Consider the following 16846-nt stretch of genomic DNA (forward strand, 5'->3'; position numbering starts at 1 on the left):
TCGGTGAAGTCCTCTAGTGCACAAGGGGAGTCCTCTGGATCGGTGAAGTCTTCCAGTTCATAAGGGGAGTCCTCTGGATCGGTGAAGTCTTCCAGTTCATAAGGGGAGTCCTCTGGATCGGTGAAGTCTTCCAGTTCATAAGGGGAGTCCTCTGGATCGGTGAAGTCTTCCAGTGCATAAGGGAAGTCCTCTGCTGGAGTGGGTTCAGCGGAACTGGTTAAATCCAGTGGCGTTGAGAACTGCTGTGGTACAGAGCAATAGGCCTCTGCTTCCATGAAGTCCTCTGGAGGGACAAGGCCCCCTGTTGGACTGACATGGTCCACGGTGCTGAGGGTCTCTGGTTCAGTGATGTCCTCTGGAGGGGTGGAGTCCTCTACTAGAATGAAAGGCTCTGTGGGATCAGGTATGGTCAGTGGAGTTGAGAACTGCTCATGTTCAGAGGTGGGGACCTCTGGGACAGCACCCTCTGCTGGAGTGACTGAGTCAGCACTCCTGGTCAAATCCTGTGGTGTCATGAGCTGTTCTGGGGTGAAGACTTGAGGATTTGAAGGTATGAACTCAGGCTTCTGTGACGGTGAGGGCAGTGCTGAGCTGGAGCCCTGTGGAACCTCTGAGAGATTACATTTGACCTCCTTTGGTCCATTGTCCACTGTAACCTGTAGGACCTCAGGAGGATTAGTCCATGTCGCTGTTGTCGGAGGTAGTTTTACTGGCCTGGGAGCTTGGGTTGACCTGAATGGAGCAATAAACGCTCGCTGGTGTCCCTGGGCAAGCAACTGGTCCCTTCTCATCTGCTCTCCAAATCCCATCATCTCTAGCATGCGATCGGCAGCCATTTCCTTGGCAATTTTCTTCTTGTGAGGTGCCTCAGCTTGGGCAGTCATCTCGCCCACTCTCACCTCCACCGTGTACCAGGGGACGTGGCCTTTATAAGTGGTTTTGATGTTCGTGAACTCTGGGGCCTTCTCCCGCCTCACTGTGAGAACTTCCACAAGGGCACAGACGGGATTCTTGTCAAAAAAGAAATATTGCCGATCCTTAATGTCCACAAGATCAGTTTGAGGCCTAGACCAGTACGGAGTCGCAGTCTCTGGCACTGGGAGCGTGGCTAGTTTAGTCACCACTTCTTTGGCAGCTTCTAATTTGGCCTTCTTTTTGGTCGCCCCACTGCCAAAGCCGACAAACTCCCCCACACGTAACTCCATTTGGAAGATCCTTGCCTGCGGTGTGCCGATGTGTTTCAATTCTTTGAACTGCACGTGTAAATTGTGCAGAATGGCAAGGTCGTGCAGGCGAGTTAGGTCAGTTTTATAAACTTCTTCCGGCATCTCTGTCTCCATGATGACTTCAGTCTGTGGGCTTTCTGTGTTGAAGCTCACTTCAGTTTGAGACCCGTCTGTCTCCATGTTAGATGCTTGAGTCTGTGGGCTTTCTGTGTTGAAGATAACTTCAGTTTGAGACCCGTCTGTCTCCATGTTAGATGCTTGAGTCTGTGGGCTTTCTGTGTTGAAGATAACTTCAGTTTGAGACCCGTCTGTCTCCATGTTAGATGCTTGAGTCTGTGGGCTTTCTGTGTTGAAGCTCACTTCAGTTTGAGACCCGTCTGTCTCCATGTTAGATGCTTGAGTCTGTGGGCTTTCTGTGTTGAAGATAACTTCAGTTTGAGACCCGTCTGTCTCCATGTTAGATGCTTGAGTCTGTGGTCTCTTGTTGAAAATAACCTAAGTCCGAGGTCTGAGGTAATTTCAAGTTGAGGCCTGTCTCTTTCCTTGATGGAGATGTCAAATGCGTGAAAATACGGTCAGTTTTGCTCAGAGAGTCGTGCAAATGCGTGCGTCTCTTGTGTGCAAGGCAGACAGTAATGACGATAACAGTACCCTGTGGAATCACTACACCTTCTAAACATACCATTCTATGCAAATCACCATCAGAACTCCATAGCAACGGAGTTCTGGTGGTGATGTCATCACCATCAGAACTAGACAGCAGGTTTCCATAGCAACACTTCTCTCCGGGAATATACTTGTAGTGGGTTATATGCACAGTTTCCCAACGTGACTTCTTCCTGGACAACAGATACAGACGGCATCTCGTCATAGAAGGGGGCGTGGCTTCGCCAAGGGGGAAAATAGAATCTTTAGAGAAACACAATTTCCCACTCTTTTTAGCCATTTTCTGGTGGAATATTAACTTATTAATCACACAAATAAAGTAAAGTGTAAATCGGGCCCATATGGATATTTTCTCACAGCAGATTGTTCAGTAGAAGTGAAAAAACGGCAGGTGTAGCAAGCGCTAGCTAACCGTTAGCATTTGCCCGATGCTAGCATGTAGCATCAAGTTAGCATTCTCCGTTATTCGTGTATTTATGGGCTGTTGAACCACTTTGCTCCTCCCCATGTCTTTGCATCATTGTTTAGTAGAAACTATGTTCATAATTCAGCATTTGTTAAAGTAGTTTTTGAATAATTAGAGAAAATTTAAATTTTTTCAAAATTGTTTTCCCCCTTAACTGTTTTCAAAAATGACCATATATGGGCGATTCCAGAGATGCCGTCTGTATAAGACATACGCTGTACTTCCTGTCGCTGGTCGTTTACATTCACAGTTACAGCGGCACCAGAAAGTATGACGGACGTAGCAACAGTAACTAAGGGGGGCGGGGCTCCGTGAAACGTACATTGGTTGTTTATATTCAGATAATCACAGTGGCGGTCGCGGCTCCAAGAGGTGTAATATCAAAAGCAAATGGGGAAAAAATAATTCCTATTCCTATAGGATTTGATACGATTCTTATAGAAATCCTGTAAGAGTTACTTCTTTTGGATTTCCTATTATTTTAGAACCAATCTAAGTTTTTTTTTTAATAGTTTATTATTTATCTAAGTTATGTGTTGTGTGTTTTATGTTTCATGGTGCACGATCGACCAATAAAAATTCCTAGTTGTGAACCAGTTCATAACCACCAAGATAGTTTGTATGTTGTGACATATAAGAGCATTTAAGAGCCCTATGCATTTAACCCATCCCCTGCGCAGATTTCCAGTCAAGTCCAGTCGAGCTGCGCAATATATGACAAAAAATATCATATCGCGACAATATCTGTATTGCAAGAAGCGACGATATATTGCAACATCACCAAAGTCTTCATCTGATTGAAATCAACATATATATTTCTTTAAACTCAGCCTCACTGCTTTGAACTTATATGTGTAAAGGTTTTAGTTAAACATTTACTAACTTAGTTCAATTTTAGTCTTGTTTTGGTTCTAATGTAGTGTTAACGTCCTGTTTTGACATATCGACATATTTGACATGAAATATCGCAATAATATCGTTATCAGAATCAAGTAGTTTTTATTGCCATTGTTTGAGAACAGGTTCACAAACTAGGAACACAGACTTAGATAAAAATAAGTTATCTCAATATGGTTCAGCCCTATGATCAAGTGTTTATCACGACACCATTTATTTACTAGCATGCCTTTAGCCAGAATGAAATCACGTCCAATTCCCAGTCTGCCTTCTGAATTTTTTCTTTCAAACCAACAGCAGATTGATGTCCATGCAGGCTTTATTTTAAATTTGAAAACGTTTCAAAAGGGTGAAGTTTACAGTACGTGCAGGTTATTCCATCAATTAGGGCTGTCGTGATAATTACTATATAGATACAGACGGCATCTCTGGAATCGCCCATATATGGTCATTTTTGAAAACAGTCAAGGGGGAAAACAATTTTGAAAAAATTTAAATTTTCTCTAATTATTCAAAAACTACTGTAACAAATGCTGAAATATGAATATAGTTTCTACTAAATAATGATACAAAGACATGGGGAGGAGCAAAGTGGTTCAACAGCCCATAAATACATGAATAACGGAGAATGCTAACTTGATGCTACATGTTAGCATCGGGCTAATGCTAACGGTTAGCTAGCGCTTGCTACAACTGCCGTTTTTTCACTTCTACTGAACAATCTGTTGTGAGAAAATATCCATATGGACCTGATTTACACTTGACTTTATTTATGTGATAAGTTGATATTCCACCAGAAAATGGCTAAAAAGAGTGAAAAATTGCATTTCTCTAAAGATTCAATTTTTTTCTATTATTCTATTCAGATGAAAAATTTCTCAACATTTTCACACATGGATTGGCCTCCGCAGAGTCCAGATCTTCACCCCAGTGAGAATCTTTGGGATGTTCTTTCGAAGACTCTACGCAGTGGCCCGACTCGCCCATCTTCAAAACCCTAGGAATCAAATTTATTCAGCGCTGGATGGAAATAAATGTTGCAGAATCTTATCAAAGCAAGTGAACGTTTGCTGTAATCAAAGCTGAAGTGGTTAGTTCTGGTCTGGGGAACAAAACCGTGACTATTGTTCAAGGTTCAGTCCTGTTATTGAGAAATTAGTTCAATCAGTCGGTTGCTCCCAGTGGAATTCATTCTCTCAACACTTGCGAAAAAGTGTCAAAAGCCAGAATCATGCATAATGTATGTTCAGTGTGGCCCTGTCCCCATTCCATCACACCCCACGTCAGCGCTCCTGCCTGCGTCTGCGCTGCACGTCTTGTTTTTCTTTTGCTAGATGACTCCTTTTTTACATCTCTCTGTTTTGCGAGCGTCAGAGCCAGTCTGGCACATGCCGCCCGGTGCCAGTCTCTCTCTCCTCACACAGGAAACTGGCTCGGGCTGAGTGTTGGCGAAGGGAAAGAAAAAAAGCCTCTTCAGAGTTTGGCAGTGTGTCTGAGTGTGAACGTCCTCATCCAAGAGCCTCCTCCACAGTGACCCCCTGACCGCCGCTCCGCACACCGACACATGCTGTCTCCCACTCTGCCTATGCTAACGCTGCCGGAAGTCCGCTCAGTTTTGCTACTTTATCTGGTTTCATCCCAGTTCTAGTATCGCCCAATCCTATTGGATACACAACGCAGATCAACAGCAAACCAAACTCGTTCATCCTGAGGAAACCGGAAGCTTCTTGCTCCCCTATTAGTCATCTTGATAGCTTACAATCTTTGGAAACTAAAAATAAACAGAAATAAAATATGAATTAGCTCTTTGTTATGTTCAATAAATGCACCACAAAATGGCTAGTGCCAGAAACTTGACATAAAGTTGGCATTAGCTGTTGCTAGTAAACATTTTTAAACTAAACTTACCTTAACCCTAAACTTAAGGATAGTGGAGTTTACGAACTAAAGCTAACCTTACCTTAGCCCTAACCTTAAGGATAGTGGAGTTTACGAACTAAAGCTAACCTTACCATAGCCCTAAACTTAAGGATAGTGGAGTTTACGAACTAAAGCTAACCTTACCTTAGCCCTAACCTTAAGGATAGTGGAGTTTACGAACTAAAGCTAACCTTACCTTAGCCCTAACCTTAAGGATAGTGGAGTTTGCGAACTATAGCTAACCTTACCTTAGCCCTAAACTTAAGGATCGTGGAGTTTACGAACTAAAGCTAACCTTACCTTAGCCCTAACCTTAAGGATAGTGGAGTTTACGAACTAAAGCTAACCTTACCTTAGCCCTAACCTTAAGGATAGTGGAGTTTACGAACTAAAGCTAACCTTACCTTAGCCCTAACCTTAAGGATAGTGGAGTTTACGAACTAAAGCTAACCTTACCTTAGCCCTATCCTTAAGGATAGTGGAGTTTACGAACTAAAGCTAACCTTACCTTAGCCCTAAACTTAAGGATAGTGGAGTTTACGAACTAAAGCTAACCTTACCTTAGCCCTAACCTTAAGGATAGTGGAGTTTACGAACTAAAGCTAACCTTACCTTAGCCCTAACCTTAAGGATAGTGGAGTTTACGAACTAAAGCTAACCTTACCTTAGCCCTAACCTTAAGGATAGTGGAGTTTACGAACTAAAGCTAACCTTACCTTAGCCCTAACCTTAAGGATAGTGGAGTTTACGAGCTAAAGCTAACCTTACCTTAGCTCTAACCTTAAGGATAGTGGAGTTTACAAACTAAAGCTAACCTTACCTTAGCCCTAACCTTAAGGATAGTGGAGTTTATGAGCTAAAGCTAACCTTACCTTAGCCCTAACCTTAAGGATAGTGGAGTTTATGAGCTAAAGCTAACCTTACCTTAGCTCTAACCTTAAGGATAGTGGAGTTTACGAGCTAAAGCTAACCTTACCTTAACTCTAACCTTAAGGATAGTGGAGTTTACAAACTAAAGCTAACCTTACCTTAGCCCTAACCTTAAGGATAGTGGAGTTTACGAGCTAAAGCTAACCTTACCTTAGCTCTAACCTTAAGGATAGTGGAGTTTACAAACTAAAGCTAACCTTACCTTAGCCCTAACCTTAAGGATAGTGGAGTTTATGAGCTAAAGCTAACCTTACCTTAGCCCTAACCTTAAGGATAGTGGAGTTTATGAGCTAAAGCTAACCTTACCTTAGCCCTAACCTTAAGGATAGTGGAGTTTACGAGCTAAAGCTAACCTTACCTTAGCTCTAACCTTAAGGATAGTGGAGTTTACAAACTAAAGCTAACCTTACCTTAGCCCTAACCTTAAGGATAGTGGAGTTTATGAGCTAAAGCTAACATTACCTTAGCCCTAACCTTAAGGATAGTGGAGTTTATGAGCTAAAGCTAACATTACCTTAGCTCTAACCTTAAGGATAGTGGAGTTTACGAACTAAAGCTAACCTTACCAGATGAAAAGTTACGAGAGTTGTAGCTATTATTAGCAGTTAACATCCGAGCATTTTCTATTTAACACAGCCGTGCCAAACAAACACTACATATTGCGGCGGGGGTAATCTGAAATCAGGGGGGGTAACTTGAAATCAGTTTCAGGTTACCCCGGGGGTAATTTGAAATCGATTTCAAGTTACCCCCCGGTAGTCTGAAATCAATTTCAAAGTACCGGGGGGTAAGGTGAATGGGGGGTAGTTTGAAATCGCTACACAAGGAGTTGGCTCGGGAAACGTAATGGTCAGCAGGGCATCATCAGTCACAAAGAAAAGTTAGCCTGGAAAAGTTCACTGGTTTCACGCAGAGAAACAAACCTCTGCAATAGTATTCCATGTAGTAGTATTCCGGCGTTGGCAGCAGCGGCCTCCGTCAGCCACACACGGTCCCAAATCTCCCAAATCAAGCCGGTTTGAACCTAAAAGTTTACGCTTTTAATTACCAATACTGCTAGCTTAAACATGGAGAGGCGTCTTTGTGATCTCAACGGAACCGTTCTGCAAAAAAAGCGAAGATCACTCATAAAGGACGGCTCATCTACTCCCGGTTTAGACCCAGTGCAGGTTTGTTTTTTGTCGCCCCTTCACTTGTTTTCTTTTGTGATTTCAGCTGACTTTGGCCTGTCCAAAATCATCGACGACCAGGTGACCATGAAGACGGTCTGCGGGACTCCGGGATACTGCGGTGAGACCACATTCTGAACAATGCCTGTATTTTTGGGGCGGACTATTTAGCAGTTTTTAACTCAACAGTTCGAATTGTAAAAAACCTGTCATGGCCATAGATAGGGGCTGCTTTGGATTCAAACGGAAATCATTGTCAGGAGTGCCAGTATGTTTCTGCGGTCCACGTTTTCAGCAGGCAGAAGAGGGGGATGTGGCGGAGAACATTTGAAGTAGTTGGATGAAAAAAGGAGTGAGATGTGAGAGTGTGAACGAGCCGATGAGTCACTGCTGCTCCACTCCCTCGACAGCCTCATTAAAACTATTGCAGAGAGGGATCAACGGTTTGGGAAATATATCTGACTACGGTTTAGAAATGGCTATTACGGCTGCACCACTTTCCAAAAATGAACTGCTAAACTGACTGAAGGATCACGTGCATTTCAGAGTGTTGGTAGAGGGGTACGTCCAGGCTGTTTGTCTGGATTTTGTTTGTATAAAGTGAGATGTAAAGCAGCCAGAATGACACGCGTTTCCTCTTCTTTACAAAAAGACATGTACCTGCTTTTGGAGCCTTCTGCCTCTGTCAGAGCAACTCACGGCTTTTTTTCTTCAAGATTTAGTCCAATCATTCTCTTCAATCATAGTCTAGTCTTTCAGTGCTCATCTCTAGGCTTAACCAGGTCGAAACTAAGACTACAGCCACCAGAGCCATGGGAAGATGTTTTAGTTAGGGGGCGCTGAGGGACAAAATTTACCCCCAAAATACTTTTTCTGTGCATAAATCCTGTTTATTAACCTCTTAACTCTCGCCTGAACCGAGAGCATTTCCTCCAGTTCAGCTTTACCCAAATCCTGTAGGCCAGTGTAACGCCTCATTTGAAAGACCTACAAAACTATCTTTTTCCTCACATCAGATTTTTTTTCATCACTTTTTTGTTGGGCAGTCGTCTCATTTTTGTCAAATTTTCGTGACTTTTTTGTCACTTTTTCGTCAAAATTTTTCTCACTTTTTTTGTCAAATTTTTGTCCATTTTTGTCATTTTTTGTAAATTTTTTGTCACTTTTTCGTCAATTTTTTTGTCACTTTTTCATCAATTTTTTTGTCACTTTTTCGTCAATTTTTTCTCACTTTTTCGTCAAATTTTTGTCCATTTTTGTCATTTTTTGTCACTTTTTCGTCAATTTATTTGTCACTTTTTCGTCAAATTTTTCTCACTTTTTCGTCAAATTTTTGTCCATTTTTGTCATTTTTTGTAAACTTTTTGTCACTTTTTCGTCCATCTTTTCTCCATTTTTCGTCAAATTTTTCTCACATTTCGTCAAATTTTTCTCACTTTTTTTGTCAAATTTTTGTCCATTTTTGTCATTTTTTATAAAAAAAAATCACTTTTTCGTCAAATTTTTGTCCATTTTTGTCATTTTTTGTAAATTTTTTGTCACTTTTCCGTCAATTTTTTCTCACTTTTTTCACATTTCCATCCTTGTTTTCGTCTCAGTTTTGTCGCTATTTTCACACCTTTTTTCCAGAAGCTTTTGGACTGGGGCAAAGCTGGAGAAAATGTGCTCGGTTCAGGTGGTTAATATTGCCTGCAGTTCACAAACTATCCACCAGGGAGTGCTGCAGCGCCCTCAGCACCCTGGGTTCCCACCTGAGACATTCAAACATACATCTATATCTCAAACTGTTACATTCGTTGAAAGTTGTCGAGGAAAAAAAAAGCTGTTTTTGTTTCCCTACGTTCAGATATTTGTCAGAGGGCGATGAAAACGACTTCACACTTCCCGCTCGTGTACATGTTGTTTCCGATGGCAGTTGGCGAGGCATTCGGGGAGCAGCTGCTCTGTGGGATTTCTCATGACTGTCTCCGTCTGTCTGTCTGTACACAGCCCCAGAGATCCTGAGGGGGAATGCCTACGGGCCCGAGGTGGACATGTGGTCAGTGGGAGTCATCCTGTACATCCTGTGAGTCCGGTAGCGCCGCACACTCACGCACACTTACACATGAGTGGCTACCTGCTGCTGGGTACTACAGTCTTCCTTATTTGGTTGGGAGATGTTCTAAATATTGGCTCTCAGCTGTTCTGAAATGTTTAACCATAGACAACACTGAGATCTTGTTTTTGTTGACTCGCCTCAGAGTCACTGTGGGTCAGACACCATGAGTGACAGGAACATGACAATGGCTTTTGCTTTACGTTCAAAGGCTGAGGCCACATTGCGCTTCAGTCAGTGAAAAATAAAGGAAAGATGTGGACAGGTGCGTGTTACAGAAGAAGCTCATTTCTTCAAACTACAAAAAGTAAATATCAAGCATTGGCTTAAATGACTTGAATTGAGGAAATGTATCTTGTTTTGAGCAGTTTTCACTCATTTAGACACTTTTCCTGATCGGACCGAGTTTGCTTTGCTTGTTTGAGGACATTTCACACCAGTTCTAGGGTAAATCTCGCTTGAAATAAGAAAGTAAAATTGCCAATGAGATAAGACCAATTTTCTTACCCCATTGGCAAAGAAAATGACCTGAAATAAGGACGAAATGTATCGAAACGAGTCAGAAACATCTCAGAACAAGTGAAATAATCCAGGACAAATGCCCAACAACATCTTAACTCGTCAAAACAACTAACATTTGGATTATTATGCTCAAATTGAGATGTTTATACTGATCTAGTTAAATACTTTTTGCAGTGCAGTAACTATTGTCTCCAAAGTCAAAGTAGATCTGCCACAGTCTTGGTCCACCATGACTCAGAGGAACTGGGACAAACATGACCTACATCACATAATGTATATCCATATTTTTTCAAGTAACATTTTTCTACTTACAGTATTTACTCTTAACTAGAGTAATTATTTAGGCTATATACTTTTTACTTCTACTCGATAGGCCGGCCACCCTTTAGTATACGAGATTTCTAAAATGTTTCTCACGAAAACCAGCCTGGTTTCTTTAATTGTCACGATCCCAGGAGGAACATCTAGCTGTAGAAAGTTTAGGAAAGTTAGAAGCCAGGCTCTAAAGTTGTTTTAAATGTGTCTACAGTGCAATGCATTCCAAAGGGAAACTAGCGGCTATATGGAGGTACTACAGCAATGGCGGCCCTTCGTGTCGTTGTCACAAAGCAGAGCAGCCAGCGGCCATTGGTCCATTCACATTTACACTGGGAAGGTTGGGAGGGAGCCCCCTTGTGTCCGGACCATAAGCCCCAACACTACTTTGAGAAAGCTTTTTAAGAAGTCACAAACAACTACAATGATGGAAAACTCCTGTAGGACTGAGAGCTCATGAACTATTGCTTATTGTGAACTACTTATTGTTGGGTATTTTTTTCTAAGTCAGAGAAGAGACAGATCTGAATTCAGCTCCAGACTGCTTCATAATAAATGGAAGAAAAAACAAAAACTGGTCTGAAGACGCCCTGTCCCCGTGTGAATGACCTCTGACCCGTGTTTGCAGCCTGTGCGGGTTCGAGCCGTTCTTCGACCCTCGGGGAGACCAGTACATGTACAGCCGCATCCTCAACTGCGACTACGAGTTTGTCTCCCCCTGGTGGGACGAGGTGTCTCTCAACGCCAAAGACCTGGTGAGTCCAGCTCCTCGTGCAACGACATGTTCATCCCAAACAGGGCTTCACAATGATGGACGAATCAACGGGCAATAACCGAACTGTGGCAAAATAAAGGCCTTAAGTGTCATTAAAAAGCATCAACTGGCACTGCTCCACCAGTTGATCCAGGGCATTTTATTTTAAAGGGGGGGTATTATGCAAAATGGACTTTTTCAAGCTTTACATCATGTTATTATGTCAATCCCTCATTAAAAACATGCCTGAAGTGTTGCCCTGGCACATTCACGTATTTTTGAGTAATCTGAAAAAACTCTGACGGCGGCCATTTTAGGGATAGGTTTGCCTGAGTCCTCCTAGGAACGCCCCCACCTCCTGGAGACGCCTCCGAGCTTTCGTCACCAGCCGAGTAACCAACCACTGCTCCTCAGCAGAACCCCCTCCCCACTGATGCCACAGACAGCGTGTGGAGGGGGCGTGTCGGAAAGGCTCAGAGGTTCTTAAAGAGACAGAGGCCTATTTCAAGACATTCACTACAGCCATTTTGAGAGAGACATTTTATACAAGGCAGTTATTCTAATTTACTGCATTTACAGACCAACAGAAGGTTTGGTCATCATTGTAGTGTGATATAGACTGGTGCTATGTGATTGAAAAAAGCAGAATACCCCCTCTTTAACCTTTGGATTTATATAACCCAACATTACCTTCTCATTTAAAATTCAATACAAAAATGTGCTAATACAAAAAGATTGTATCGGATCGGTATCGGCCAGCATGAAGTGTTAAAATATTGGATCGGGACATCCATGATTGGAGTGGCATTAAAGTGCTTTATGTTTGAATGGCTGCTCCCTGTAAGCAGTTCATATTTGTGTCGTTTATAGATGGCACAGTCCCATGTGATTAGTCTGACCCCGGTGTGTATGTGCACAGGTGAGCAAGCTGATCGTGCTGGACCCTCACAAGCGCCTGAGTGTGCACGAGGCCCTGCAGCACCCATGGGTGCTGGGCAAGGCGGCCCGCTTCTCCCACATGGACACCACCCAGAGGAAGCTGCAGGAGTTCAACGCCCGACGCAAACTCAAGGTACAAAACGACTACGGTTTGATTCTGATTTCTGCAGAGAACTGGATGTGGACTTGGCAGGGTCCTTTTCATGATAGGGTCAGGGTGCGTGGAAAGTGCCTATATCCACATAAAAACAAAACGGGTGTAGTAACCCTTCTCTATGAACACGGAGCCAGCTCAGTAAATGTGTGCGTCCGCTGAGCTGGGGGAAACTGTACATTGGACAACTATAAGTCTTACTCTACACAAATCTGGCCTTCATGGACGAGTGGAAGAAGAAAGCCATTATTGAAAGGAGGCCATAAGAAATCCTGACGTTTGCTAAGAGTCATATGGAGGACACAGCTCCATGTGGAAGAAGGTGCTTTGGTCAGATGAGAGAAAAATTGAACTTTTTGGCCCAAATGCAAAACGTTATGTATGGAGCAAACCTGGCACTGCTCATCATCCTGAGTGCACCATCCCCAGTGTCAAATATGGGGGGGGAGCATCATGCTGTGGGGCTGCTTATGTGTGATAAACCGCTGTGATTCATTGCCAGGCCTGTGAGAGGCGCTGTGACGCGACCACACTGTAGATAGTGCTATAAAATGTATGGAAAGCATAAGCACAGCGCCGGTAAATTGGATTTACGATCTACAGAAGAGACTGGGTTTGATTTATTCTTCAGACCTCACGGGACTAAAGCAGACTTTTACTGTCAGTCCAGAGACACAGACTGAACGGAGTCCAACTCTGCTGGGTTTTTGTCCCTGTCGCCTGTGGCTGTAGATCATGGACATAGCGCTCTCACTGTCATTTCACCGTTTTTAGAAAAGTTATGAGATCGTTCCGCTTTGGGACCTAGTGTAGAAAATGTTCAGACCCCCCAGGTTCTTGTGGATGATACACTGGCTTGATCAAATATTTTGCGTTTAGTCCTGAGCTTGACTTTGTGTGGACAGGGCCTGAAGCCTTGTTGCTCTACTTGCTAAAGAAAAAATCAGCTGGCTAGCAAAGTAGGTAGGTATGTAGATACTTTATTCATCCCTAAGGGGGAAGTTCAAGTGTCCGAGTAGCCTTACACTTATCATGATAGAGAATAAAAAGTAAGAAGCTTTACACAATTAAAAAATGTAATGTCTGATCTTAAACACACCTCAAAATCCAAGATGGACGACCTTTAGAGGTGCAGGCTGAAGCTTTGAACGTGGCCTCCAAAAAGCAGTGACACCGACAGCTCAAATGTCTCTCAGATATATTGTGAAAGACTTTTATGAGGAAGAATGGGTCAGAAATCCCTCACGCTAGACCAGGGGTTCTCAACCTGGGGGTCGGGACCCACTAGGGGGTCGTGAGACAAATTTGGGGGGTCGCCAGAGCATATAGATAAAATATATATTTTAATATTATTATTATGGTGTGGTAGCATACATGCTATTTTACCAGGGTGCCATTAATTGTTCTAAATTTAATTCATTATGTTTTAGCCATTGTTTTTCTTTGTTTTTTAAGAGTTATATAGGTTAACCTCTTAACTCCCGCCTGAACCAAGAGGATCTTTTTCCTCACGTCATCACATTTTTTTTCCAAATTTTTTTTCTTGGGTATTCAACTCATTTTTGTAAATTTTTCAGCATTTTTTGTCATTTTTTTGTCAAATTTTTATCACATTTTTGTCACATTTTGTCACATTTTTTCGTCAATTTTTAATCACGTTTCTGTCATTTTTTGTCATTTTTTGGTTACATTTTTGTAATTTTTTTTGTCAAATTTTTATCACATTTTTGTCATTTTTTGGTCATTTTTTCCATCATATTATTGTCATTTTTACGTCAATTTTTTGTCAATTTCTTGTGCCATTTTGCCACTTTTTCATCAATTTTTCGTCACTTTTTTGTCAATGTTTTCTCACATTGTTTTCGTCTCAGTTCTGTCGCTATTTTCACACCTTTTTTCCAGAAGCTTTTGGATCGGGGGTAAAGCCAAACTGGACAAAATGTGCTCGGTTCAGGTGGGAGTTAAGGGGTTAATGTCCCTATTTTTCCCATGGTCTGACCCGGGGGTCACGATCCTAATTAACTATTATAATAGGGGTCGCGGCTCTAAAAGGTTGAGAACCACTGCGCTAGACTACAGAAGCATTACAAAAGCATCTCAAATACTTGCCTGGCTGTATGTTGAGAATGATGCAGAACAAAGCACACCTTATCTTATCTTACATGATTGACATTTTCTATCTAAGTCGTAAGGCTGCTGAACGTTAGCATAATGGAGCACAACAGCACTGGCCCTGGCCCCTATCGCCCTCTCAGATCTGCACACGGGGTAATTGGAAACAGACAGAGCTTTGGAGGTTGAGGTGAAAGCAGGTCGTGTGCTGCTGTCAGTGACTCATGAACACACACACTGCAGTCCCACACACTGTCACAGCCTCGTGCGCTGATCCCCTCGCAGGGCGCCTGTCAAATTTCAGTCATTATAAGCAAGCATAAAGCGGAACCGTGAATCTGGATGGGGGATTACATCATTATGGTTCCCGTCTTTTTGCCCTGTTTAAGGCACAGGCTTCGTATGAGGAGATTGACCATGTTCACTTCCCAGACTACGAGGGACCATTACGGTGAATGGGGCTGAATAGAAAATCATCGACCTCTTGTGTACTTGTATCTACCCGAGTAGCTGACACCTCCACAGTGCGCTAAGTGCTAATGACACTTGCTCCTGCTGCTTTGTGGGTGTAATACAGAAAACCTACACATCCTCCTTCTCTGGGCCTGAACAGATATACTTTTCAGCCATGAGGGGGCAGTACACACACGGTTTTAGGCAGTTTCAACCTTTATAAAAAAAAAATACTAATTTACATTAAAAGGACAAAAAAATGGATGATATCTCAGGGCCCTGTGTACCATATGGTTCAACTCAAGTGTGTGTGTTTGAAGAGGAAGGTGAGCTCATAATGCAATGACACAGAGCGAGGAAAGAGAACGATTAGTCTTGCCTCGCTCTTTTGCACTTGCAGGCTCTGCTTACAGCTTACAGGCTCGGCTTTACCCAAATCTAAAAGCTAAAAAGAAAAGCATCAAAATAGCGAGAAAAAGAGGATGAAAACATGAGAAAAACAAACAAAATAATGATAGAAAAAAATAAGAAAAAAAACAACAAAAATGTGGCGACGTGACGAAAAGTTTCCATCCCTTTTGTAGGTCTTAGCTTTCAAATGAGGCGTTACATTGTTGCTCTCCTGTCGAGAAGCTTTTGGATTTGGGTAAAGTAGCACAGTATAAAAAAAACATGAATCTTAAAGGAATTCCGTGGAGTATGGTGCACCACAAGGCTCAATTTTGGGACCGCTATTATTTATTATTTATATGAATGATTTTGCTTCTGTTTCTACGACCACCTTTCCAGTTCTTTTTGCTGATGATACCAGTCAAAAAAATAGTATTAAAAAGCCGAACTGGGGAAAATGCACTCGTTAATGTTAAGGCGGGGGGTAAGAGGTTAAAATATGTATTTGTGGAAGTGCACAATTACGCTAATTTGGGCCAGGCTGGTCAGAGTCCAGGGCTGTTTTTCAGTCCCAGTCCGCCCCTGCATCAGGTCCATCCAATAGCTGAACAATTTGGTACTACACCCATGCTGAAAAGTTGTGAAATGTTCCTACAAACTTGTCTCTGTGAAGAACTGAGATGGTACAAATCTGTAAGGAAAGTTAGGAATGAGTTTGGGCCGGGAGCCGGTGTAATCTGTTGTTGTCCAATGCGTGTTTCAGGCTGCCATGAAAGCGGTGGTCGCTACCAGTCGAATGCACGAGGGGTCAAAGCGCCGCACCGACAGCTGCGAGATCTCCGCGTCCGGGACGTCCCGCCAGAGCAGCATGCAACAGGATCCGCCCCCCGAGTCTACGGATCCCGCCCCTGAAACGTCAGGCCCCTCTGCCCAGAGCGCGCAACAGGCCGCACCCACGCAACCGTCGCCGTCGGACCAGAACACGACACAGCCGCGCAGCCCGGAACCTCCGCCCGGGAACAGCGACGCCCCCGCCCCAAACCCCGCCCCCGTCCGGCCCCCGCTCAGAGCCGACGGCGTGCGACCGGCCTCCATCATCCCCAAAGACATCCTGGCCCAATCGCAGAGGAGCCACTCGGCCATAGACCCCGCCCAAATCGCACAGGCCACCCCTCCAGCGGTCACGCCTCCCGTGGCCACACCCACCAGTCCCAACACTCTCAGTAACGGCTTCAACTCGGACACAGAGGACGGCAGGCAGTGAGCCCCGAGTCGGCTTCAGTTTGGGAGCTCCATCCATGTACAGTGTCACGCATTATATTATTATATTTGTATATACAATAGAATATGAGAACCTCTGGTGGCCTGTTTGACCACTGCCAATCACACAACAGGACATTTGTACAGAGAGAGCGGCAGGAAGAGTCTATGGCAGAAAGACAGGGGCTGATGAAGCACCAACCGTAGGGTCAGGGGGCGTTGGTAAAGTGACCAGAAACATGTACGCATTACATGTACATAATACGCTTTACAGAGAACACGATGCTGTTATAACACAAGTATGAAGCCTGTCGAGTCTGTTTACATTTGTACTTTTTATTCAACAGCAACGGGAATGTTTACTTTAGAGCTGTCATTCCCAAAGTCTCGAGCGCTGCGCCTGTGGTACTTAACATAGCTTTGACTTTGTTCGCCGTTCCATGAAGACCAGCCAGAGTGGGCATCGAGGACCGCCGTGGGTGAGTGGCACAGCTTGGGAACCACTTTTACTGGGACGGTGTTGAGCCTCAGAAGCTCAGCTAAACCCCGCTCTACCAAGGACGCATTTATGACACATT

General features: G+C 43.4%; 1 protein-coding gene across 1 annotated transcript in view; it reads left to right on the forward strand.

Annotated features, from left to right (window-relative positions):
• LOC306981347 (calcium/calmodulin-dependent protein kinase type IV) overlaps nucleotides 1-16488 on the forward strand; it is a 52538-nt gene extending 36050 nt beyond the window's left edge. Inside the window, exons 7-11 of the mRNA XM_079580935.1 lie at nucleotides 7321-7395; nucleotides 9264-9339; nucleotides 10835-10961; nucleotides 11880-12032; nucleotides 15772-16488. Of these exons, the coding sequence (XP_079437061.1) occupies nucleotides 7321-7395; nucleotides 9264-9339; nucleotides 10835-10961; nucleotides 11880-12032; nucleotides 15772-16272 (932 nt within the window). The 3' untranslated portion in view covers nucleotides 16273-16488. The remainder of the gene's footprint in view (nucleotides 1-7320; nucleotides 7396-9263; nucleotides 9340-10834; nucleotides 10962-11879; nucleotides 12033-15771) is intronic.
• The last annotated feature ends 358 nt before the right edge of the window (nucleotides 16489-16846 follow it).

Source organism: Gobius niger (genome assembly GCF_951799975.1).
Source record: "Gobius niger genome assembly, chromosome: 22".
NCBI classification, from domain to species: Eukaryota; Metazoa; Chordata; class Actinopteri; order Gobiiformes; family Gobiidae; genus Gobius; species Gobius niger.